This window comes from Rhinoderma darwinii, chromosome 3 (assembly GCF_050947455.1).
Source record: "Rhinoderma darwinii isolate aRhiDar2 chromosome 3, aRhiDar2.hap1, whole genome shotgun sequence".
In the NCBI taxonomy this organism is placed as follows: domain Eukaryota; kingdom Metazoa; phylum Chordata; class Amphibia; order Anura; family Rhinodermatidae; genus Rhinoderma; species Rhinoderma darwinii.
The window spans coordinates 43,016,374-43,041,389 of NC_134689.1; the positions used below are offsets into that span (position 1 = coordinate 43,016,374).

General features: G+C 41.0%; 1 protein-coding gene across 2 annotated transcripts in view; it reads right to left on the reverse strand.

The window, feature by feature from the left end:
* Positions 1–25,016, reverse strand: part of SLC25A48 (solute carrier family 25 member 48) — a 53,658-nt gene that overhangs the window by 7,585 nt on the left and 21,057 nt on the right. For both annotated transcript variants that reach the window (XM_075859944.1, XM_075859943.1), the window contains 2 exons: positions 14,671–14,928; positions 9,026–9,159 (listed from right to left, as the gene is read on the reverse strand). In XM_075859944.1, coding sequence (XP_075716059.1) covers positions 9,026–9,159; positions 14,671–14,928 — 392 coding nt within the window. The remainder of the gene's footprint in view (positions 1–9,025; positions 9,160–14,670; positions 14,929–25,016) is intronic.

The following is a 25,016-nucleotide window of genomic DNA, read 5'->3' on the forward strand; positions in this document are numbered from 1 at the left end:
GTTTCCCATTCCAGATAAAGTCATTTATAATAGCATTCAACTTATCAAAAGATCTCATTCCTATCCAGAATGTATAGTTAGTTACCCAGAATGTATAAAATCTGTGGAAGCAGAATCATTTTTGTCAATGCTACTCTTGATGCCAGAGTAATTGCAAATTGTTTCCATATTCTACATTTTGCTCTAATCATTCTAAGCAGTGGTTCAACATTTAATTCAATATACTGTTCTATTTTACTAGATACTACCACCCCCAGGTATTTAAAATTCTCCTCTGGTTCCAAAATTTGCAGTTCACTATTATGTTTTACGATTGAATTTAGGGTTATAATACAGTTTTACCCCAATTAATATTGACTCCTGAGAATTTACCAAATTTAGTAAATATATCTATAACCCTACCCAGGGATGCCCGGAAGTTGGCATACAAAAGGCGAATACATTTTGTGAAATTTTTCCCAAGGCCCATTTTCTCTAATACCATAAATAAAAACCTCCACTCTACACTATCAAATGCTTTGGATGCATCTAAAGAGAGGATAGCCTTCCTACTCTCTTCCGAGGTAACCATTTGTATATTGCGGTATAGTCTTCTTATGTTAATGCTAGTGGATTTTCCTGGGACAAAATCTGTTTGATCTTTAGAAACCACCTTAGACACAACTCCAGCTAATCTATTCGCGAACACTCGGGCAAGTAGCTTGATGTCTCTGTTTATTAAAGATATTGGGTGGTATGCATCCAACTCCTTGAGGTCCTTATTTGGTTTAGGTACTAATGTAATACTTGCTTCTGTCATAGAAGGAGGTAGAGTATTTATCTGAAATGCATTAATAATAACCTGCAGGAGCTGGGGCACTACTACATCCTTATATTGTTTATAAAATTCAAAGGGAATCCCATCTGTTCCGGGAGCCTTTTCACAGGGGGTACCCCTCAATGCTTCCTGTAATTCTTTAACTTCAATTGGTGCATCCAACATATCCCTATCCTCCTGTATCAATCTGGGTAGCGTGATAGCTTCAAGGTACTGGATTATTTCCTGGTCCCCTACATCTAACCTAGAAGTATATACATCTTTATAAAAATCCTTAATTATACCCACAATCCTAGCTGGATCACTCACCAGTGCTCCTTCACCAGTTCTAACAACTCCAATATGTTTATTTTGATTTTGTACAATATGCATTAACGTTTTCCCCGGTATACCTGATTCATGTAAATGTTTAACCCTTGAAAACCCAAATTGTCCCTGAGCTTTTTCCTTTCTGATACTATCATATCTCTTTTGTGCTATTTCCCATTGCTCTCTATTTTGAACACTCGGGACCTTTATATATTCTTGTTCACTCTCTTCCACGTTGTTTTTTGCCTGTTCTTCCGCTCTCCTATAAGAGTTTTTAAGGAAGTTTATTTCTGATAAAAGGGTACCTCTAGTGTAGGCCTTAAAGGCTTCCCAGACCCAGCTTAGTTCTGTTGTTATCAAATTTATTTAAATAAAAGTAGAGATAGAATCAGAAATTTGCTTATGTGTTTTTAAAAGGGAAAACCAATGGGGATTAATTGTAAATTGCGGTCTTTGTTTCCCCCCTTCCATATCTAATATCAGAAGCACTGGTGAGTGATCTGGGAGTCCCCTTGTTTGGTAACTAATCTTATTTACCCTATTAAGGGCCACTTTGTTCCCAAATACCATATCTATCCTGAACTTGCCAAACTCTGCTTCGTCTACAGGAGCCACCTGTGGGATTGGGCATAAAATGATGTGGGGTTCTTGGTTATATACTGTTGGGCATATAAATTTGTCTGGGACACCATAAGCTCTATAAACTCATCCGTGAAAAATAACTTGAAAAAGTCCATCTCACTGAGCCCTGCCTTGTTAAATTTGATCCCTGGGCTGCCCGTGTACTCAGTGATTTGGGGTTCATAATTGTCTGTTGTGGGCAATTGTTGCGGGTTCACTTCTCTCAGGGGTTTCAACTGTGGTGGTGGTCCTGGGGCATCTCCTAGGGGGTCCCTCCTGTTCATCACTGGATGAGTAGGTCGACAAATAAAACAGAGTCTCACCATCCGACGAGTCTCATCGTTTGACCCATTACTGTCTATGGATATGCTGCGTTAAACGTTCAAATACTTTTTTTTTATATTCAAACTTATATCTTTGGTGTATGCTTGAAATGTGAGGTGAACAGGGCCTAATGCTTATTATCTAAATGCTAGCATCACTGGTGGTCTAGAGCAATGAAGGAGGTAATTCATACCTAGTGTCCAGTTGTTTTTCTTGCTTGCCTATACCCAAACACTGTCTCTACTGTCCTCTGACAAGAGAACTTTAAGATAATTTGTGTAGACCACCAAGACCAATTATGGTAGAGAAACTCTTCTTATGGAGTTGAAATGGGCCAGTCTTTGTGATGGTGTAGCGCCCATGGCCGCGGGCCGTCTGGTTTACTCACCTCCAGACGCCCGCAGCTATGGATCTGTGAGCGCTGGCCTCCATCTCCCTCCTCCCTCACTTCCGCTCCGTTCGGCTGGGTCCCGTAGGGTGCGCGCGCACGCTCGCGCCCGGCCTTAAAGGGCCAGCGCGCGCAATTAGGAAATCGTCATCACAATCAACTGACACGATTTCATGGTCTATAAGAAGGCCCCTGGCCTTCTAATCCTTGCCTGAGCGTTGTTAGTCTTTCCCTGTCTGTCTCGCAAATTGTCCCTTAGTGTCTCCCGTTCCAGCTGTTACCCGTGCCCTGTTACCGTTCCTGTATTCCGTATTGTTCCTGTGCCTACCAGCGTTCAAGTGCCATCTGCCACATCAAGTGCCATCTGCCACGTCAAGTGCCATCTGCCACGTCAAGTGCCATCTGCCACGTCTAGTGTCATCTGCCACGTCAAGTGTCTACCGCTTCATTGGATACTGCCCGCCACGTCTGGCGCTACTTGCCGCACCTGCCTCCATCCGTGCTGAAGCCACAGCCACCGCCCGGACTATTTCAGGTACCCAAGCATTACTGTCTGCCATTTACTTCCGCATAGACTGTAACCTGGTCAGCTGCCTCCCCGCTACGGCGGAGCGGCCTAGTGGGTCCACATACCCTGTGCCCGTGACAGATGGGCTGGAATATTCGCTTGATCAAGTGGGTCAATGATCAGACAGGGCCCTGAGTCAAAATCCATTGAAAGAGTAAGGCGAGGAATCTGTTTTGTATGTTTTTCTGTAGAACAATATATCAGAATTTTTTTTTTTCATAGGCTCAGAGAGCAAAATTAGTATTAGTATAGTCATTTTTTGCAGTCTGTACACATAGCAACAGGACTGCAAGTACCTACCAAGCAGATGGTGACACTAGCAGTCCTTAAATTTATTTTCTTATTTATTTATTTTACTTTATATTTTTTTTAGTTCCACTAGGGAACTTCAAACATTTTATTTTACCATAACGTAATGTCATATCTCGACAATTTCAAGAAATTTTCAATCAACTCAATGCATTCTTATCAATTTTTGTGTAGTAAAGCGATAAAATGTTCAATGTAGCCCTAGCCTAAAACATTATTTTTACTGATGCAATGATCACTATAGTAAAGCCAAAAAAAACATCAAAAAAGGTTGTAAGGGCACAAAAATAAATAAATAATGTAAATTAGTCAGAATTATGCATCTGTGGAAAAATAAAAAAAGGGATTTTTTTCAACTATTATGAAGAAAAAATATTCACAATTGAAGCCTTTTAATTTAGCATTTTCAATAAATATTGTCTTAAGGAAATAGTCCTGTTATTAGTCAGTAAGTGAGTAAGGAACAGCAAGCAACTTCTGCTTACATCCGATAACACACGTGTATTTTTGACATTTCATTACTTTTTACATGGACTTTTTATAATGTAAATCACACAAGGAGTTTAAATGCAAAGGAGATTCTGTGGCACATGATTTTCTAGTATGTGATGAACTTACTTTAAGAATTATTTTAAGAATTGTGGCCTGAAAGATGTGAGGCGATAACAGGATATTAGAATCTCTTGCAGAAATATCTTAGTGGTCAGAATTGAACGTTTCCAAGACATACCAATGAGTGCTGTGTGTAAAATACCTGACACAGTTTAGTGCTGCATTATTATCCGATCATATATACTAAAAACATCGGGGCAGATGTAGCAATGTATTTGACATTTTTCTTTGTAGAAATACATTTAAATATCTCCGAAGTCCCCACACCAGCCTGCCAAGAATGTGTTTCAAAAAGTTGGTGGGTCTTCAGTTATGCTGAGCATGATTTATCAAAGGCTTCTGTCACTTTTCTAGTATTGTGTCCAAAAACATTGTCGAATTGGGCACATACAGCACTAGGGGTGAGGCTGATGCAGCAAAGGTGTTGTGTGCAAGTAATCTCCTCCATGGCTCATAAGGTTGAAATCAGAAACTTGTTCATCAAGTTCAATCTAGTACTATTCAACAGTGTTAATCAACCCTGTTGAGATGGTTGCCAATTGCTTCATATTAGGCTTCGTTCCCATCTGCGCCAGGGTCCCATTCCGACGTTCCGTCTGAGTTTTCCGTCGGAACGGGATCCTGACTGACACAAACGGAAACCATAGGTTTCCTTTTCCATCACGATTGATTTCAATGGTGACGGACACGGTGCCAATGGTTCCCGTTTGTCCCCGTTGTGGAAGGGTTCCGTTGACGGAATCAATACCATAGTTGTGAATGAAGCCTTAGGTGGAGGCATATCTATGGAAGTCTGATGGGACATATGCCCCAGGTACTGGGTGCCAGGGTACGCCAACAAACTATTCTGCCTTAGTCAGGGTATTTAGATACAAGTCTAGGATAGGTAACCAAATCTTTGTTTCGGGAAAAGGAGAATCTAACTACAACTCAGGCAATCTAATTCTGACAATCAGAATAGATTGCTGGATTAACTCCCCATCTCCAGCATTATATATTCACTTTAAAAAAAACAAAAAAAAAAACCTTCTATGCTAAAGGTGAAACGTCCCCGTCCCCCCCCAGAAATAGTGTATGCCCCTTGGCCTAGTTATAAAGAGATAGAGGCCCAGGTATGAAAAGAACATCATTAGACAGATCTGTGTACTGACCATCGGCTAACAAGACCAAAAACATCTCTGTCAAACAGCAGGGCAGTTTTATCCAGTAACTGGAACTGCAGCATTTATGATGTTCCTCAAAGGTCTATTGTGAACTTTTGGGGGAGTTGTAAAACAAAATAGTCGAAAATAGTAAAAAAAATAAAAATATATTAATTACATATTAACCTCAAAACGGTTACCTATTTATATTACATTATATTTCACAATAATTAATTTACATTTATTATTTAGTTTGAGGAGTTGTGGGGAAGTTGGTTGCAATAGGAGGTTGGAGGTATTCATTCGTGGAGGGGATGGGGAGGGGAGGAGAGATAGATATGTTTTTTTAGTTTTTTTGGGAGGATGGGATAGTAAAAAAAAAAAAAAGGTTGCAATATGGTAAGATAGACAAGGACGCTTCCTACGAGTGTACCTGTAGTGGGGTCTTTATTAGGGGGATGTATATTTAATGTTTGTTTCCTGCTGTATCTCACTGTGAGGGGGATAGCCTAATTGAACACACTAGAATCAAAATATAAAGAGGATGATGATAATATATAGAGAAAATAAAAAGTCTAGCTAAATAGGTGGACAATTTTTTAAGGGTCAGTTTAGAGGTCTGAATTGATCCTTATTATGGAGAAAGGGTGTATTTTGATAGTTTAAAAAGTACTGGTCTGGTTCAGTGACTAGAGCCCCATTCCCATATCCCCTTTATAGATGAAAAATGTATAGGAAGGAAATTGGAGTTAAAGATTCCTTAAGTAAATGGATATAATATATGTTGTCCTGCAATGTATGCTTACCGATTAGTATTTTTGCTAATATCATTATAATAAAGAACAACTTTTTATAAAAAAATAAATACATTTACATTTAGTATAACTTTGTTCACTATTTATTAAATAATGTTAAAAAATGAATGACTTAGGTCCTATCCACATCAGCGTTTGATTTCCGTTCATGGGTTTCAATTCAACCTTTATGTTGGAGAAACCGAAGAATGGAAAGCCAAGCAGAAAGCCAAACGGAAAGCTGAATGTTTGTTTTCATTCCGTAAAGTTTCAGTTTTTTCACGGAAACCATAGCGTAGTCGAAAGCACTGTACTTTCCGTGAAAAAAACCTGAAGCTTTGCGGAACGATTGGCCATCAATATTAAAGTTCTGGAGAGCCCATTTAATGAGAAAACACTTTTTAGCGACACATGCTTCTTAAAGGGAAGGTGTCATTATTATTTTTTGTATTATTATATTCCTTTTAATAAAATATAAACAAAAATTTTATTTATTAGTGTTGTGACTTTAAACTTTTTACTGTGTTCTTACTTTTACTTCTCTATGGGGGCTGCCATTTTTTTTTTCATCTCTGTATGGGACGTTTTTGGAGGCGTTTTTCATTGACTCCATTGAAAAACAGCTCCAAAAATATGCTGCGAAAAACGTGAGTTGCTACAAAAACATCTGAAAATCAGGAGCTGTTTTCGCCTAAAAACAGCACCGTATTTTCAGACATTTTTGGTAACTGCGTGTGAACATACCCTAAGAGTGCTGAGGAATAAGGCCACTTAATGCCTGCCATAAAAACACTACATGCAGTCATTAAGAGGCTAGCAGACCAATAAACCCATTAATTAAAATGTTTTTGGAGGTTTTGCAGAACTGGAGATATGTGAAATGTGAAGAAGTATTTTGTAACGATCAGTGTGCTTTAAATGTCTGAACACCACTTTACAGTTTATAGATACAATTAATCTACATAAAAAGTAGAGTAACCTTATAAATATTTAGCATTTCTTATCTTGTACTGCTCCTGAATAACAGCTTGCATTATAGTCCAGAGCTGCATTCACAACTGTTGACTTCAGAGCTGAAATCTCAGTGTTTCTTGCTGGCTCTGGTGATTTGTACTTGAAATTGTAATCCTTAAGCCGGGTTCCCACGGGTCGGATATGCTGCATAAAAACTGCACAGCGTATCCGACCTGGAACCCGCAGCACCTTCCGTCCGAAAAACCGCATCACAATATTTCCGCTGCGGAAAGCAGCACTGAAAAAAAAACCAAAACATTTATAATTAGCCCCTCCCTCTCTTCTGTGCATAGTCCGGCCTCCTAAGATGACAATGCAGGCCATGTGACGCTGCAGCCTGTGATTGGCTGCAGTGGTCACATGGGATGAAATATCCCAGGAGGCCGGCCTGCAGCAAGGAGAGAGTTCCAGGTAAGTATGTTTTTTTGTTTTTGAGTTGCGATTTTTTTGCGACGGAATCGCTGCAATTCTGCTGAAAAAGTCGCAACACTTGGCTTTCTGTTGTGGATTTTGCATCCCCATTGGAATCAATGGGGAAAACCCGCAACAGAAAATCAAAGAAAATGCAGCGTAAATTGACATGTTGTGGATTTAAATATCGCACCGCAGGTCAATTTATTAATGTTTACTCTGTGGGTTTTTTCCGCTGCATGGGCATGAGATTTTTGAAATCTCATCCACTTTGCTGCTACTGTAAATGCTGTGGAATTTCCACACAGAATTTCGTTGCGGAAATTCCGGAGCATTTACGCTATGTGGATACCCGGCCTTATACCATACAAGTAATCTGACATACAATAAATTAACTGTCTTTCTGCATTATAGGAACTCAGCTAATCTGTTCTGTGTCTTTAGACAAGGTTGTCAACTGTTAACAATAATAACAACCAGCAGAATTATAAATGCAGCTCTGGGTTATAACACAGGCAGGAGAAAAATTCTGCACCTACTTCTTGCTTTCTATGTGTTTATTTCTGCCCTGACCTGACTAACTAGCCATGTGCCCATAATAAACAAGCAGGAGTCCATGTGTTGCATACTATACAAATATACCCATTACCCACATAAGAAATATCAAGGTGAAGTGAAAATGCCACTCATATGGCATATGAAAATGCCATACCTGCTGTCCTAACCATGGGAGACCAACAAGTTTATTATTGGACCTTATGTGCCCCTTCTAAATGTAGCTACACATGTGAAGTTTACTCCCTGAAGAAGCTATACTAGCGAAACGGGTGTCAGGGCATTGTCTTACTCTGTGGACCACCTAACTACTTCTACTTCCATTTGTAAAGTTTGTTACACTAGCTCCTCTGGTTATACCAGATGGGCATAGCTTTACATCCCAGGTTATCCCAGGGCATTTCCCCTTGACATGTGACTTACATTTTCGACAGACTCTTTTTCCATTGTCCTTCAAGTCTGAAACTTCTTGGCATTCAAGTGTGATTTGGTGCTAACCTCGCCTTATGTTTATAGATGTGAGGTATTACACTTACAATGCTCTACTAACTGTATACATTTGACTAATGGATTTCTTTGCTGTCTTGTGCATACACTTTTTGTTTTGTAATACTAACACCATAACCATGGCAATATTACCATTTTGTTGAGTGGTCCACATATAGACTCTTTTTTAGATCCTCGTTTTGTTTTTACATTTCTCTTTTTTGTGATATTGTAATAAATAAAATGTATACTCTTTTCTATTACATGTAGCGTTGTGACTCCTTGTTCTCATTTGTTGTTTTATGATATATTGGAGTTTGCTATTATCTATTTATATATGTGCAGGTGTTTCAACACTATGTTGGTTACACCTAACCAGTCACTTGACCTGTGAGACGAATATTGATACATGTGAAGTTTCACTGCAGAAAGTATCAGGGAAGAGCTTAAATATCAATGCACTCATATTATTACTGCAATTACATCCGTTAGCCGTTGGAGTGATCAAAAAAATTGTTTCCCTTAATCAATAATTACCATGGGTTTTTTCTACAATTAATCCTCAAGACTTGAGCCGTTAAGGTTCCGTGAGGACTGGATTGAAAGCACTGTGTTCTATGACAAATGTAATATACACTCAGTAATTATATTAGATGTTAAGATCATATTGTTTACCTGAATACCTTCATTACAGTAACTTTGTGTAATACAGTCTTTAATTCCTTTGAATTTTCTATTATATAGACAGTCTGCTTGAAGACGGGTCTTTACTACATCCATTGGAGTAGCCGTGCCCCAGGAAATAGCTCCTGAAAGTTAAAAAATTGCACACATTGAAATTAGACTAGAATGCATATGAATTATGTGATAGTGGGAAAAAAAGGTAGAAATAAGCAAGATTTAGTTAAAGAGGCTCTGTCACCAGATTTTGCAACCCCTATCTGCTATTGCAGCAGATCGGCGCTGCAATGTAGATTACAGTAACGTTTTTATTTTTAAAAAACGAGCATTTTTGGCCAAGTTATGACCATTTTCGTATTTATGCAAATGAGGCTTGCAAAAGTACAACTGGGCGTGTTGAAAAGTAAAAGTACAACTGGGCGTGTATTATGTGCGTACATCTGGGCGTGTTTACTACTTTTACTAGCTGGGCGTTGTGTATAGAAGTGTCATCCACTTCTCTTCACAACGCCCAGCTTCTGGCAGTGCAGATCTGTGACGTCACTCACAGGTCCTGCATCGTGTCGGCACCAGAGGCTACAGATGATTCTGCAGCAGCATCGGCGTTTGCAGGTAAGTCGATGTAGCTACTTACCTGCAAATGCTGATGCTGCTGCAGAATCAAGTGTAGCCTCTGGTGCCGACACGATGCAGGACCTGTGAGTGACGTCACAGATCTGCACTGCCAGAAGCTGGGCGTTGTGAAGAGAAGTGGATGATACTTCTATACACAACGCCCAGCTAGTAAAAGTAGTAAACACGCCCCGATGTACGCACATAATACACGCCCAGTTGTACTTTTACTTTTCAACACGCCCAGTTGTACTTTTGCAAGCCTCATTTGCATAAATACGAAAATGGTCATAACTTGGCCAAAAATGCTCGTTTTTTAAAAATAAAAACGTTACTGTAATCTACATTGCAGCGCCGATCTGCTGCAATAGCAGATAGGGGTTGCAAAATCTGGTGACAGAGCCTCTTTAAGCTGGTCATCAATGGCTTGAATTGGAAAATAATTGAATTGACTAAAAGCACTCCGGACACAGAAGATTTCCAACATGCTTACATGTCTGAAAGACTGTTGATGCTCTGCATTTGCATTGTATTTAGCATTTGGCATAATCCTATGGTAGCATTTAGAAGTCTTTATCATGTTTGGGGGTCAAAGTTGGATACTCTTTCTTGGGCTCAGTGATTTCAGTTTTACCAGCTTCTGTAAGGGCCGATACAAGTCTTAAAGGGGTCATCACTATATGATCGGTGGGGGTCCGACACTCAGACGCCCCACCGAACAGCTGCTGCGGCTGCCTCCGGACACCGGATGTGATGCAGTGGTCAGTGCCGGTAGCAGATTGCTCCGGTCAGAGTATAGCAGTCGTGCTGGGTTACTGCAGCTCTGCTACTATTCACTTGAACAGGAGCAGAGCTGCAGTTCTAAAGCACGGTTGCTGTCCTGTGACCAGAGCCATCTGCTTCCGACACGGACATCCAGTGCCCTGAATCAGCTGGTACAGCTGTGTCAGACCCCCACCGATCATATACTGATGACTTTTCCTGGGGATAGGTCATCAGCATGTAAAACCGCCCCACGCCTGGACAACCACTTTAAACTGGCCATACACTTTAGACCGGCTAAGTATTTCTCCTGACTCCACCATATACATACATATTCGACCAAACGCACATGTGTTTTTCAGTGGGAGAAAGAAATAAGCTGATGCCAGACCCCTCTACCAGCAGCTTAGTTCTTGTAAGAATAAAGGATAGGGCAGTTGAATTCCAAAAAGCTTGATTCTTCTTACCACCGACATCTGCCATCAGGGAGGAGTTGAGAGATCCCCATACACACTGCCAGACAGCTACCTAAACAACACTGCCCAATCAATAAACTGTAGCTTGATTCAGTACAGCTGCCTCTAGTGCAAGCTCCAGTGGTGCCACATTCAGTGCAACAGGTGATACAGGTACAGGTCGCACACCCCTAAGACCAGCCCTGGCAACCGCTGTAGGGGATATGTAAAGCCAAATTGCCGGAGAATAGAGAAGGGTGTTTCTTCATGACACAACACAAGCAAATACTAATTTCCTAGATTTTCTAAGGACTATAAACTGATATATATTGTAATCAGCAAACAAGTCCCAGGAATATCAGTCTCTGAATGTATTAGAGACGTCGTAATTACAATAAAGCACAAACATGGGAGAGGAAACAGACCACCTGTATTATTTCCATTTAAACAGATGTGGTCACATGCAGCGCTGCCTCTTAGCTGTGCACTCTGGAAAGGAAAGTGTTATAACAACCTTCTAATGAAGTTAATAAGAGCTCTACCTGTCTGCAGGCTGCTGAAGATAGCGCTCGGCAGCCCCTAGAAATGAATGGAGCGTGAGACGAGCATGTGCACTACCACTTCATTCCTATGGGGCTCCCAGGAGCCTGTTCTCATAGTCGGTAGGGGACCCAGCAGTCGGACCTCCACCGAGCAGCTATTTATCACCTATCCTGCGAACAAGTGATAAATAATGATTAAATAGTAGTGCTTCCAAATCCATGTCAAATTGTGTGTACATGTTGTTCTTCGGTACTCCCTTATACCAGTCTGTGGTAGTAGTAGACTTGTTATTCATTAAAAAAGCAAAGGAAAAAATAGAACAAAACAGGAGAAAGTTCACAGTGAAAGTTTTCTGTTTCTGTTCTGATATTGACCTGCACAGACACTCCCCTATGTGGTTAACCAACTGCAGAAAGTCGACACATGTAAGATTACCATGTATATTGTACGTAGCACATACACAATGATTGCACTTTACACTACAGATGAAGTTTGCTGCTCTGTGTTTAATTTGTTTTTCGGTTACTTCCAAGATTTTGTTCATTTAGCATTTTCAGGGCACCGGGTTTGGTACCATTGAAGAGTTTATAATCAATTTTTGCATGTAACATAGTACTACAAATCCAACTTCCAAAGCAAGGCCAAACCTTTAAGCTACATTGACACGAGCGTGACAGATTTACGCACGTAAAAAGTGCACGTAAATCTGGTCCGTGTATGTTTAGTTATTGCATCTGTGCTTTGCTAGTGGCATGTGTTTTTCACGTACTCACAAAGCACATATATGAATTTTTTTAATGGAATTGATGGGCAAATCACACGCAGCACACGGATGTCATCTGTGTGCTGTGCGTGGTTTTCACTCTCCCATTGACTTCAATAAGCGCGTAGTTGCGTGAAAACACACCAATATAGGACATGCAGTAAATTTCACGTAGTGGACTCTCGCTGTGTGAAAACTCCTGCATGTGTGAACGGCCCCATTGAAATCAATGGGTCCGTGTGCTGTGCGGGATTTCCATGCACAGCACACGGACAAGTTTTACGCTCATCTGATTGAGCCCTTACATAGTGCAGTATTGGTGCAGATTTTGCATGTTTGAGGGGATATTCCGGTTTCAGCAAATAAATGTTATTTTATTTCTTTTAGAATGAAAATTATAGAATTTTCCAATATACTTTCTTGATTAATTCCTCCCAGTTTTCAAGATCTCTGCTTGCAGTAATTTAAGAAGAACCTTCATTGTTTACTTCCAGGGGATATAAATCTGTCCTGGTCAGGTGATGGACAGGCTCGTTATAAGACAACGCTCTGATAAGTGTACTGTATCTGTAACCTGTCTGACCATCACATGACCAGGACAGATTTTTATCCCCTGGAAGTAAACGTATTTATAGAAAGTATAGTTGGAAACTTGTATAACTTTTCACTATACAAAAATTTCTTCAGTCATTATTTTAGCCAAATACAGGATTTTTCACGCGCGTGAATCTGGTCCATTATGCATCATGGGGGTTTGCGAGTGGCATGCGTTATTCACGCACTCGCAAAGCACATCTTTTTTTTATTATTACTTTCAATTGAATTGATGCGCAAATCACATCCGTGTGCAGTGCGTGGTTTTCACGCACCCATTGACTTCACTGGGCGATAGATGCGTGAAAAACGCACCAATATAGGGCATGCAGTGAGTTTTACGCAACGGACAAGCGCTGCAAACTCCTGCATGTGTAACTGGCCCCATTGAAATCAATGGGTCACTGTGCTGTGCGTGATTTTCAAGCACAGCACACGGACGAGTTTTACGCTCGTCTGAATGAGCCCTAAGGCTGGGTTCACACTTTGCGTAAATATCATGCTTTTAAACCAGCCAATAAAATCACAACACAGTCTGCATGTGTTACATGCAGATTATTTGTGGAATTTAGTGTGGATTTAAGACACGGATTTCACTCATGGCAGTACAATGGATGAAATCCGCTGTGAAAATCTGTTGCATTTCCACAACAGACCGGGCATGTTGCTTTTATGAAAATTCTTAGTGCGTATAGAATTCACTGACCATTTTGTACGCTGTAAGTGAATGGGGTTTGATTATTAATGTATTTTTTTATGCAGTTTTTGCATAAAAAACTGTCATGAAAACTGGATGTGGAAGTCCAACCTAAATCTTATCTAAAACCAAAGAAAACACATGGGGATATCCCTGTCAGTTGTAGCAAATGACAAATTCAACATTGCTACATCTGCAAGAATTTCATTTAAAGGGGTTTTCCACTACTTTTTTTTTTTTTTTTTAATCATTGCAATGCTACTGCCTTGTAATTTTGTCCTCTATGGTTTAAACAATTTTATTTATTTAAATCAGCTTTACGCTGTATTGTTTATATTGTGTTGTGTTTACAATATTATGCGCATGCACAATGAAAGCAATTTCATTGCGCAAGTCGCATTAAAATTCTGTACATTGTGCCCGTGTTCGAGGCATCCTAAGCATCCGCAATACCTGTTTCGTTCTTTCTTAGATTAGGTCTCAATGTGAGCACTATTTTATTTTCATTCATGTTATCGCCCAGTGCCCGCGCCCCGCAAAGATGGTATCTACAGAGATAATGGCACTGACGGATAACATGAATGAAAATAATAGTGCTCGCAATGAGACGTAATCTAAGAAAGAATGGGGCGGGTATTGAGTAGGCTTAGAATGCCTTGAACACAGGCACAATGAACTAACTGTTTATGCACATGCGCAATGAAATTGCTTTCAATGCGCATGCGCAAAATATTGTAGGTTACTGCGCATGCGTTGGCGCAAGGGGAAGAAGACATCATTCAGAAGAGAAGAAGCAAGAAGACCGGAAGAGGAGCTCGTCCGGAAGTCAGGATTGAAGAAGACCGAACGAGACGTCAACGGAAGAGAAAAGTTCAGACGGTGGCGGAATTACGTGACACTAGACGGAATTAGAAGACATCTGCAACTGAGACGGTAAGTATATATAAAAAATACTTTAATAAATATTTAATAGGTATTGCTGGATTTGTTTTCAAAAGTGGACAACCCCTTTAAGAATACATGGTATATGCATTCCAGAACCCTTGTAATCTGCAATATTTATATCACGTTTCTTCAATAACAATTTGCCCAGTTGGATGTATTGTTTTAATAACTAGAAAAAACTAATTCTAATGGAAAATATTTTTTTCCCTTAGAATCTAAATGTAACAATATTGATACATATTACATAGGACATATGGTTGTTACATACCTGCAATGCCACCTGCCAGCCACACGGACAAAGCACTTGGTGTTGTGTGATGCTCTAATGTCAGCCATTCACTTAAATATATATAGGGTATGAAGTACAAGCAATATCCTGGAATATCTCTCAGAAGCATTGCACCTGCTCCACGATACATCCCCAATAGTCCTTCGCTCCTCAGAATGCAGCTCACACAATGTACTGGACCTTTGTAGGTGGGTTGATAGTGACGCAGGGACGTCTTCTGAGTCAGCGACTTGACGTCTGTATAAACAACATTAAAATGGTAACTATATATAAAATAACAGATACTTGATGACAAGAGAGGACCCAAAACGATTACTTAACCTTCCAAGGACTTGAGTTGTTTACTACATGCTGGTTTAAAGAGGATCTGTTAGCTCTCCTAAAATGTCTGTTTGACAAAATACCTGTATTCCCATGAAATAACATAGCTCCATCATATTTTCTGGAAACGCTAATGAATTTACATGGGGAAAAATTCTGCAACGTGTAGATGTGTGTATTTGGCCTACAAACTCTAGCATCTTTGTTTAATAACCTCGGGAAAGAATCCCCTCTGTTTGTGGACTGGACCCTGGAGACTTAAAGACACTGCAGAGCAAACAAACTTTTAAAGAGAACCTTTCACTACCCCATAAATGTGCAGCTGAGTGCACCATGTGATAGTCGCTGCTGCACAGACCCTGGGGCACTTTAAAGGGAATGTGTCGCTAGAATTTTTTTTTCTTTCAGTTAAACAGTTAGTATTTAAGTGATTAAACATTGTTTTAATTTTTTTAATTTTTTCACAAGTCAAGAAATATTATAAATTAGATTCTAATTTATAACATTTCCATGTGCTGGTCACTAGAGGGAGCAATTCACAAAATTGCAGCATTGCAATGTGGTAAAGCAACCTCATTGCTTTATGCTACAAATTTGGTGTAGACACACACGCTCTAGTGAGCTCACACAATCCCCCCTCCCTTATCCTGGCTAGTGCCAGAAGAAGGAGGTGGTTGAATCTTCTAATCCTCCTACACTGTGCATTCGCTCAGAAAATGGCGGCACACAGTGTAGGAGGATTAGATACAGTGGTAATCATACAGTATAACACGAACATAATACACACATCACATACACAAACATAACTTACCTGCTCCTGCCGCCACTGCTGCCTCCGATCCTAGCGTCTTTGCTGCCTGGAACATATGTTCGGAAGCCGCGACCGGAAGTAGTCATCTTACTGTCCAGCCGCGGCTTCCGGTCCACATGAAAATGGCGCCGGATGTCTCTCTGCCGAAGACCTTCCTTTTGGTCTGTGTGGGAGCGGCGCATGCGCCGTTCCCACACTGACGGCGTACACTATAGTGAATGGAATGGCTCCCGTTTGCATTCTCTGTGGGGATGTATGTGCCGTATTCCATCCCTGTATGTATCGTTAATCGACACATACAGAGATGAAAAAAAACATGGCAGCCGCCATAGTGAAGTAAAAGTAAGAAAAAAGTAAAACACAAAAACACAAATAAATAAAATGTATTTTAATAACATACTAAAAGCAAATTTATATAAAAATTTTTTTTTTTTCGCGACACCTGTCCTTTAAACTACTTGTCTAGCCTCCTCCGTTTTTGAGATATCGGTGCCGTTATATTTTGCTGCCTGATATGTAAATGAGCTTTGTACTGTCAGTGGGGGGGGGGGGGGGTGTGATACTTAGCACTCTGACACTGTCCAATCAGCTACGAACAGTGTCAGAGCGGCTTGTGCTGTGTGATCTCTCCCGCGAGATAACACAGTCTTGTCGTTACTGTCTGACAAGCTCTGACACTGTCCGTTTCTGATTGGACAAGTATCACGCCCCCCCCTGCCCTTTCCATGAAAGGGAACGCCCCACTAACAGTACAGGGGCTCATTTACATATGGGGGGGTCAATATAACGCCACCTATATCTCAAATATGAAGGAGGCTAGACAAGTAGTTTAAAGTGCCCCAGGGTCGGTACAGCAGCGCCTATACCATGGTGCACTCAGCTGCACATGTATCGGGTAGTGAAAGGTTCTCTTTAATTGCAGCTTCCTAGCAGCTCATCACGTGTGTGATCAGCATATCTGAAGGGCTACTTCAGAAATCAAAGAGGGTAAGGTATGCCAGTGGAACCAATACTTTCCTGGAGTGTCCAGTAGACTTCTGAAATGGGAATGTCCGCAAAAAAAGCCCCCACCCCATACATTGAATTTTTCCTTGACACACGTCTAGATAATGATTCCAAAACAATTTCAGAATTATTTGCCCAAAGAAGTTGGAGGCAACCTGGCAAACATTGCAAAAAGTCATTGAAGTTGTTGCGTAAGCCATGGTAATACTGAAACTCTAGCCTATAGGTATATTTGGATGACATGGTTGTGCTGCGGTTGTTCTGGCAAGGCCGAGACTGTGCGGCAAAAGCCAGGTACGGTTTTACAACAAATTGCCCTGGTTCCGCAGCACAGGTGACACTCATTACAACCAATAAACCGTGGCAATTCATGGTAAAATTGCACATGCGTTTTTTTTCCATGCAGTACTCGACTGCGTGCCTCCCCAGTACAACCACACTATCTGAATATATCCTTATAGTCAAGCTTCCCTCCCCAATACAAAAAAATATAAGTAAGTCCCCTTTTCTCACACATAACATTAACAGCAAAGCCCCATTCCCTCACACAAATTAACTGCAAGGGTCTATTCACACGTCGCAGTCAAATCACATTTTTTTTACAGCGGTTTTAGAAAAATGTCATATATAACTATATTGTTAACTGTTAAGTATTGGTTTTACAAAAAATTTTGAAAAAAATTTGAAATGGCCGTAACCTATGAATAGCCCCTAAAAGAAGTCCCTTCACACATGGCATTTACAGCCATGCCCCCCCATCTCCACAAAAATGATCTATAAGGAAGTCCCCTTCCCTCCACACATAACATTTACAGCCAATTACCCCTCCCATTTAAAAACTATCTATAAAGGAGTTCCCCTCTGTCCACATATAGCATATTCAGTTAAGTACCCCCTCCCTCATACAAACAATCTATATAGAAGGTCCCCACCTCACACATAGCAATTACAGCCAAGTTCCCCACCACACAAATGTTTCATAAAGAAATCCCTCTCCCTCCACACATAGCATCTATGAAAAATTCCCCCTCCCCTTCAGTGGCGGATTATGATTAAAGCCAAAGGCTCCCGGGGGGCCCATGGCCGGCGGAACCGCACATGATCGCACGGGTCCCCTCGTGCCCGGTTGCGTCGCTAGCACTGGAGGGGACCCCGGTGCTAGCAGCAGCGACATTCATTTGTATCTGAGTCCTCAGGACTTAGATACAAATGAATACTATAGGCTGCAGCCGGTCACGTTCGGCTTGCAGCCTATAAGGCGCTGGGAAGACTCCCTGCACAGGCCGGCGTGATGAGGTACCGCATCACGCCGGTCTGCGCATGCGTCTAGTCCGGAGGATTCACACGCGTCCAGCTGGAGCGGCCACCACGGGGTAAGGTAAGTAAACTGTATATATTTTTTTAGGTGGGGACTATCGCTGTATATATATTCAAGGAGGGTGGGGGATTGCTCCGTTACACTATATACAAGGGGGAGCGCTGGGTGGCCCTATATACAAGGGGGAGGGTAGCGCTGTGTGGGCCTGTATACAAAGGGGGGGAGTGCTCTGTGTCACTATATACAAGGGGGGTGCTATGTGGCCCTATATGCAAGGGGGAGCGCTGTGTGGCCCTATATACAAAGGGGGAGCAATGTGTGACACTATATATAAGGGGGGAACTCTGTGTGACACTATGTACAAAGGGGGAGGGCTGTGTAGCACTATATACAATGGGGGGCTGTGTAGCACTATCCACTGCGGTATGTGTGTGGCGCTCTTTATACGGGGGGCTTTTTGGCACGATTTACAAGAGGGGGAGGGCTGTGTGGCATTCGCTACAGGTGGCTGTATGGCACTATCTATAGGGGGCTGTGTGTAACTCTCTCTACGGGGGGATGTGTGATATCTACATGGGGCTGTGTGTGGCACTATCTATGGGGGTGTGTAATATCTACAGGGGCTGTGTGTGGCACTATGTACAGGGGGCTGTGTGTAACGCTCTCTACAGGGGGCATGTGTGATATCTACATGGGGCTGTGTGTGGTGCTATCTATGGGGGTGTGTAATATCTACAGGTGCTGTGTGGGGCACTATGTACAGGGGGCTGTGTGCGGCACTATGTACAAGGGGCTGTGTGTATGTTGTGTTTTACAGTGTGTGGTATTATTATATTCAGGCGCGCAGTGTTTGGTGCTATTATATTTAGGGGCACAGTATGTGGCACCATGATAACTTTATTTTCGTTTATAGGTGTGGAAATGTAGGAAAAGTGAGGAGCCGAAGACATCTGAGTGGCAAATTCTGCAGAAATGAGTCATGGCCGGGAGAAGTCGTCATGAGCTCTGGACCGGATGGAGAAGAAAAGAGGAAAAAAACTACTAGAATCTGAGACGTCATCATCTGTGAGTCACTAGATTTATAGAGAATCTGTCACCTCTCCTGACATGTTTATTATAGGAAATCCTTGTATTTCACAAAAAGTCTTTCTGCAGTCCAGGACTGATAGACAATTCCCCTTGTCAGGAGGACGTGTCCCTGCACAGTGTGATACTGTCAGTATGTAGGGACACAGCCCTGTGACAAGGGGAATCGTAACACCCATTTGTTAATGCTTGCCCAAAAAGGTAGTGTTAAAAATAGTTATGGCGCAGCAGGGCGGCGGTGCGGAGGGGGGGCCCAAGTTTGGGTAACAGCCCAGGGCCCATGGTCTACTTAATCCGCCACTTCTCCCCTTACATCTAACATGTAGAGCAAAGCCCCCCTTTCCCACAAAAACATATCTATAAAGAATCTCCCTCCCCACACATAACATTTACAGTTTCCCTTACCCTCTTCCTGCAAACAGCACATAAACTAACATAAATTAAAGGCTATATACACCTTTGACTTGTATATATATATATATATATATATATATATATCTCAATGTTTGTTTGTGATATTAAGCACTTTTTCAATTGACCTTTATTAATTTTTTGTTAACTTTTTACGATACAGCGTCTATGTATTTTGTATACATAGAAGATATATCGTTCTCTCTCAGCCAATTCCGTCAATTAAGCTGAAGTGACTGAATCGGCTGAGAGGGAACGATGCAGCTTCTATGTAGACAAAATACATAGAAGCTGCATCGTAAAAAGAAAAAAAAAACTTAAAATTGAATTCAAAAAGTGCTCAAAATCGCAATAAAATGTATTTACCAAAAAAAAAAAGAAAAAAACATTCAAAGTTTTTCATAGGCTTTCAGCTCAAACAGTTGCTCTCACCAGTCCTGACTCCTTAGCAAAGTGGCGGTACAGTGGATATAAAAAGTCTACACAACCCTGTTAAAATGCCAGGGTTTTGTCATGTCAAAAAATCAGTACAAGTTGAATAATTTCAGAACTTTTTCCACCTTAAACATCCCCTATAATCTGTACAATTCCTTTGAAAAGCAAACTGAAATAATTTAGAGGGGAAAAATAAAAATATCAAAACTACAATAATGTGGTTGCATAAGTGTAAACACCCTCTTATAATTGGGTATGTGGTTGTGTTCAGAATTAGCCAATCACATTTAAACTCATGTTAAATAGTAGTCAGTACACAGCTACCATTATTTAAAGTGATTCTGAGTAACCCCATATAAAGTTCAGATGTTCTATTAGGATTTTCCTGGCATTTGCTTTGTTGCATGTGAAAGCAAAAGTCATGGTCCGTAAAGAACTTACAACACCTCAAAGGGATCTGATTGTTGAAAGGCATCAGTCAGGAGAAGGGTACCCAAGAATTTCCAAGGCATTAGATATACAATGGAAAACAGTGAAGACGGTCATCAAGAAGTGTATTTCATTTGACACAACAGTGACATTACCAAAAACTGGACGTCCCTCAAAACTTGATGAAAAGGCAAGACAAAAATTGGTCCGGTAGGCTATCAAGATGCCTACAGCAACATTAAAGGAGCTGCAGGACTTTCTGGCAGGTACTGGTTGTGAAGTGCGTATGACAACAATCTCCCGTATTCTTCGTAAGTCTGGGCTGTGGGATACGATGGCAAGACGGTAGCCTTTTCTAACAAAGAAAAACATCCAAGCCCGGCTATGTTTTGCAAAGAAGTCTGCCCAAAGCATGTGGGAAAATGTGTCATGGTATGTTGAGACGACGGTTGAACTTTTTGGCCATAATTCCAAAAGGTATGTTTGGTGCAAAGCCAACACTGCACATCACCAAAAGAATAGCATACCCACAGTGAAGCATGGTGGAGGCAGTATTATGCTTTGCGGCTTTTTTTCTGCAGCTGATACTGGGGCTTTAGTCAAGGTGGAGTGAATTATGAACAGTTCCATATAGCAGGCAATATTGACACAAATAATACCTATGAAGACATATATAGACAACAATACTAGAAGTGTAAATAACCATAGTAAAAGTAAAGCACTAACCAATATCAAAAAAATATCTTTATTTGGAAAATATTTAAAAACATACATAGACCATCACAAACAATATAAAACAACACATAATAAAAATGTGGTAGTAGGAGCAACTAATGTGGTAGTAGGAGCAACTAATGTATCATATTATACATCCATGGAATCAAACAGTGTATTGTCAAGGTATTGACAATACTGTACAAGAATACCTCAACAGTTAACGGTATACTAAGTATGTACACACTGGACAAAAAATACAAAATTACAGTGTCAGAGACTAATCCAAGATATAAACAATATATAAAATCAGGATCAGATCCATGTCAAATACCAACCCATATTCTGCATGTCTGCCCCTAAATGAGTCAACCACAGACCACACCAAGACACCCCCACGTACATTTCGCCGTCAGCTTTTTGAAGGGGTAATGGTAAGTGAGGAGTCATGAGTATGTATAGTAGGGAACGCTATCACATACTCCAAACAAAGGACAACATTCCTGCACATACAGATTTGAGTATAATGCTAATATTGCTGGCTTAATAAACCCTTTGAAGCCAAATTTATCCAAAATTCGAGACAAATATCCCCAGTGAACTCTATTGAATGCCTTCTCCGCATCCACGGCGAGTAGCAAAGAAGGCACCCGAGAAATCTCCGCCCACCTGATGAGATTCATGAACCTACGTGTTCCATCTGGGGCCTGTCGACCAGCCACAAACCCCACTTGATCCGGGTCAATTAAATGGGAAATAATATGAAAAAGTCTATCAGACAGGATCTTTGCATATATTTTAACGTCTGAATTCAAGAGGGAAATTGGACGAAAATTAGCCGAGTCGGTAGGTTCCTTCCCAGGTTTTGGGATAGTAACTATAGTAGCAGCCAACATTTCCTGAGAGAAGCTGCCACTATCAGCTGCTTTATTATATACTTCAAGGAGGTTTGGGGATAAAATAGATCCATAGTATTTATAATAATTTTTTCGTGAAACCATCAGGGCCTGGTGCCTTAAATAGCTCCAGCAAAGAGATAGCTTTAGTAATTTCAGGGACAGTAAAGAGTGCTGTCAGAGTTTGTATGTGAGTTGGGGTTATCTGCGGCAATAACACTAAATCCAGGAATTCATTGATATCAGTCTCAGAGGGTTGCATTGTGGAGGGGTCCTGACCTATATTATATAAGAAACTGTAATAGGATTGAAATTGTTTAGCAATCTGCCTAGGATCAATTATTTTAGTACCTCGGACATCTGAGAGATATGCTATCCGAGAACCTAAGGAGGTCTGTTTAATTTTCTTAGCTAAGAGAGCCCCTGCTTTGTTGTTATGCACATAGGTTTGCATTTGTAGACGTTTAAGGAAAATGTCATGTTGGGAAGACAATATAGTTTGTAATTTCAGATCGGCGCTGCAATGTAGATTACAGTAACGTTTTTATTTTTAAAAAACTAGCATTTTTGGCCAAGTTATGACCATTTTTGTATTTATGCAAATGAGGCTTGCAAAAGTCCAAGTGGGCGTGTTTAAAGTAAAAGTCCAACTGGGCGTGTATTATGTGCGTACATCAGGGCGTTTTTACTACTTTTACTAGCTGGGCGTTCTGACGAGAAGTATCATCTACTTCTCTTCAGAACGCCCAGCTTCTGGCAGTGCAGACACACAGCGTGTTCTCGAGAGATCACGCTGTGACGTCACTCACTTCCTGCCCCAGGTCCTGCATCGTGTCGGCCACATCGGCACCAGAGGCTACATTTGATTCTGCAGCAGCATCAGCGTTTGCAGGTAAGTAGCTACATCGACTTACCTGCAAACGCCGATGCTGCTGCAGAATCAACTGTAGCCTCTGGTGCCGATGTGTCCTCGCTCGTCCGACACGATGCAGGACCTGTGAGTGACGACACAGCGTGATCTCTCGAGACCACGCTGTGTGTCTGCACTGCCAGAAGCTGGGCGTTCTGAAGAGAAGTGGATGATACTTCTCGTCAGAACGCCCAGCTAGTAAAAGTAGTAAACACGCCCAGATGTAACACACATAATACACGCCCAGTTGGACATTTACTTTAAACACGCCCACTTGGACTTTTGCAAGCCTCATTTGCATAAATACAAAAATGGTCATAACTTGGCCAAAAATGCTCGTTTTTTAAAAATAAAAACGTTACTGTAATCTACATTGCAGCGCCGATCTGCTGCAATAGCAGATAGGGGTTGCAAAATCTGGTGACAGAGCCTCTTTAAGTCAAAAACATCTTTTTCCCTTTTACGTTTAACTAAAGAGCACGCCTTCATCAACAGTCCTCTCATGAACGCCTTATGAGCGTTCTAGAGTATGTGGGGGCAGGAGACTGAGTCCAAATTAGTGGATAAAAATTGAGATAACTCGTTACGTAAAAATTCTTTGTGGTCAGGGTGATGGAAAATATAATCATTTAGACTCCAATGAGAAGGAGAAGGCGAGAATAATTTTTCAGATAGACAAAACGATATAGGGGCATGGGTCAGACCAAGTGATATTACTGATACTCGATGACTGGGATTGTAGGAGTCTTCTATTATCCACTAAGAATATGTCAATCCTGGAATATGAAAGTTGAGGTTGAGAGAAAAAGTATAATCCCTCTCTCCCCCATGCTGGCATCTCCACACATCAAACAAGCCTTCCTCCAATAAGGTAGAGGAAAAATTAGAAGTTTCTCTGCCACTAGAGGTGGAGTCTACAGCGGCATCAGGAATCATATTAAAGTCCCGTCCGATAACCAGGAGACCCTGTGCAACTTCCCGAATCTTAGGTAACAAGGAGCGGAAATATTGAGTCTGTTTCCTATTAGGGAAGTATACATTAAAGAACGTGTAGAGTACGTTATTGATCTCACAGATTAACCCCAGGTATCTACCTTGCTGGTCTTGTAGCAGTGATTTAAAGTTGAAAGCTACTGAGTCTTTAATTGCTATCATAACTCCTTTTCTTTTCGCTAAACACGAAGAGGTATAAATGTGAGGGAAATGTTTGTTGGAGAATTTAGGGGTCTTATCTTTGTGAAAATGTGTTTCCTGAACCAATAATATATCACAACAAAGGTTGTTAGTTTCTTTCCATAATAAATTGCGTTTAATGGGACTATTTAGTCCCTTAACATTCATGGAAGATAGACAGATAACCATGAGGAACGTAATAAAAATGCCAAGGAGATGAGTGGAAATGCCAGCACGGGACCACCTGAAAAGCAAAACATAAAGACCTGTAAGTCAGCTTATGAACACTATTGAACAGACATCTAGTATAGGTCAAATAGCAGCCATAATATACAATCAGTTGTGCAGTAATATAGAACAAGATAACATAAACAAAGATAAACAACAAAATATCATAGTGCCAATCAAGCACTGAAGTCTCCAGGGGGTAGAGAAACAACACATCAGAAAAGGCTCAATGAAAATACATTAGAAATGATTGTAGGCCAACATAGCAGAATATATTACAGCAACAGATGACCACATCACTCGTCAACAATTAGGGAAATTGTTCAGGTAGGATGGTTGCAGGATCCCACTGATTGCCATTCTGCAGGAAGGGGCAAAGGAGGGTAAGCATTCACCTGACGAGACAAAGAGCCAGTAGTGGAGATATTCCATTTTTGCAGCAGTAACAAACCTTCCTTAGGTGAGGAAGCCGTAAAGGAGGTAATAAGAAGTTTAGTAGGAAATCCCCATTTGTATTTGATAATATGCTATCCCAGTGATTTCGTCATTGGGAGGAAGTCTCTGCGACCTTGCAGGGTGGCCACTGAG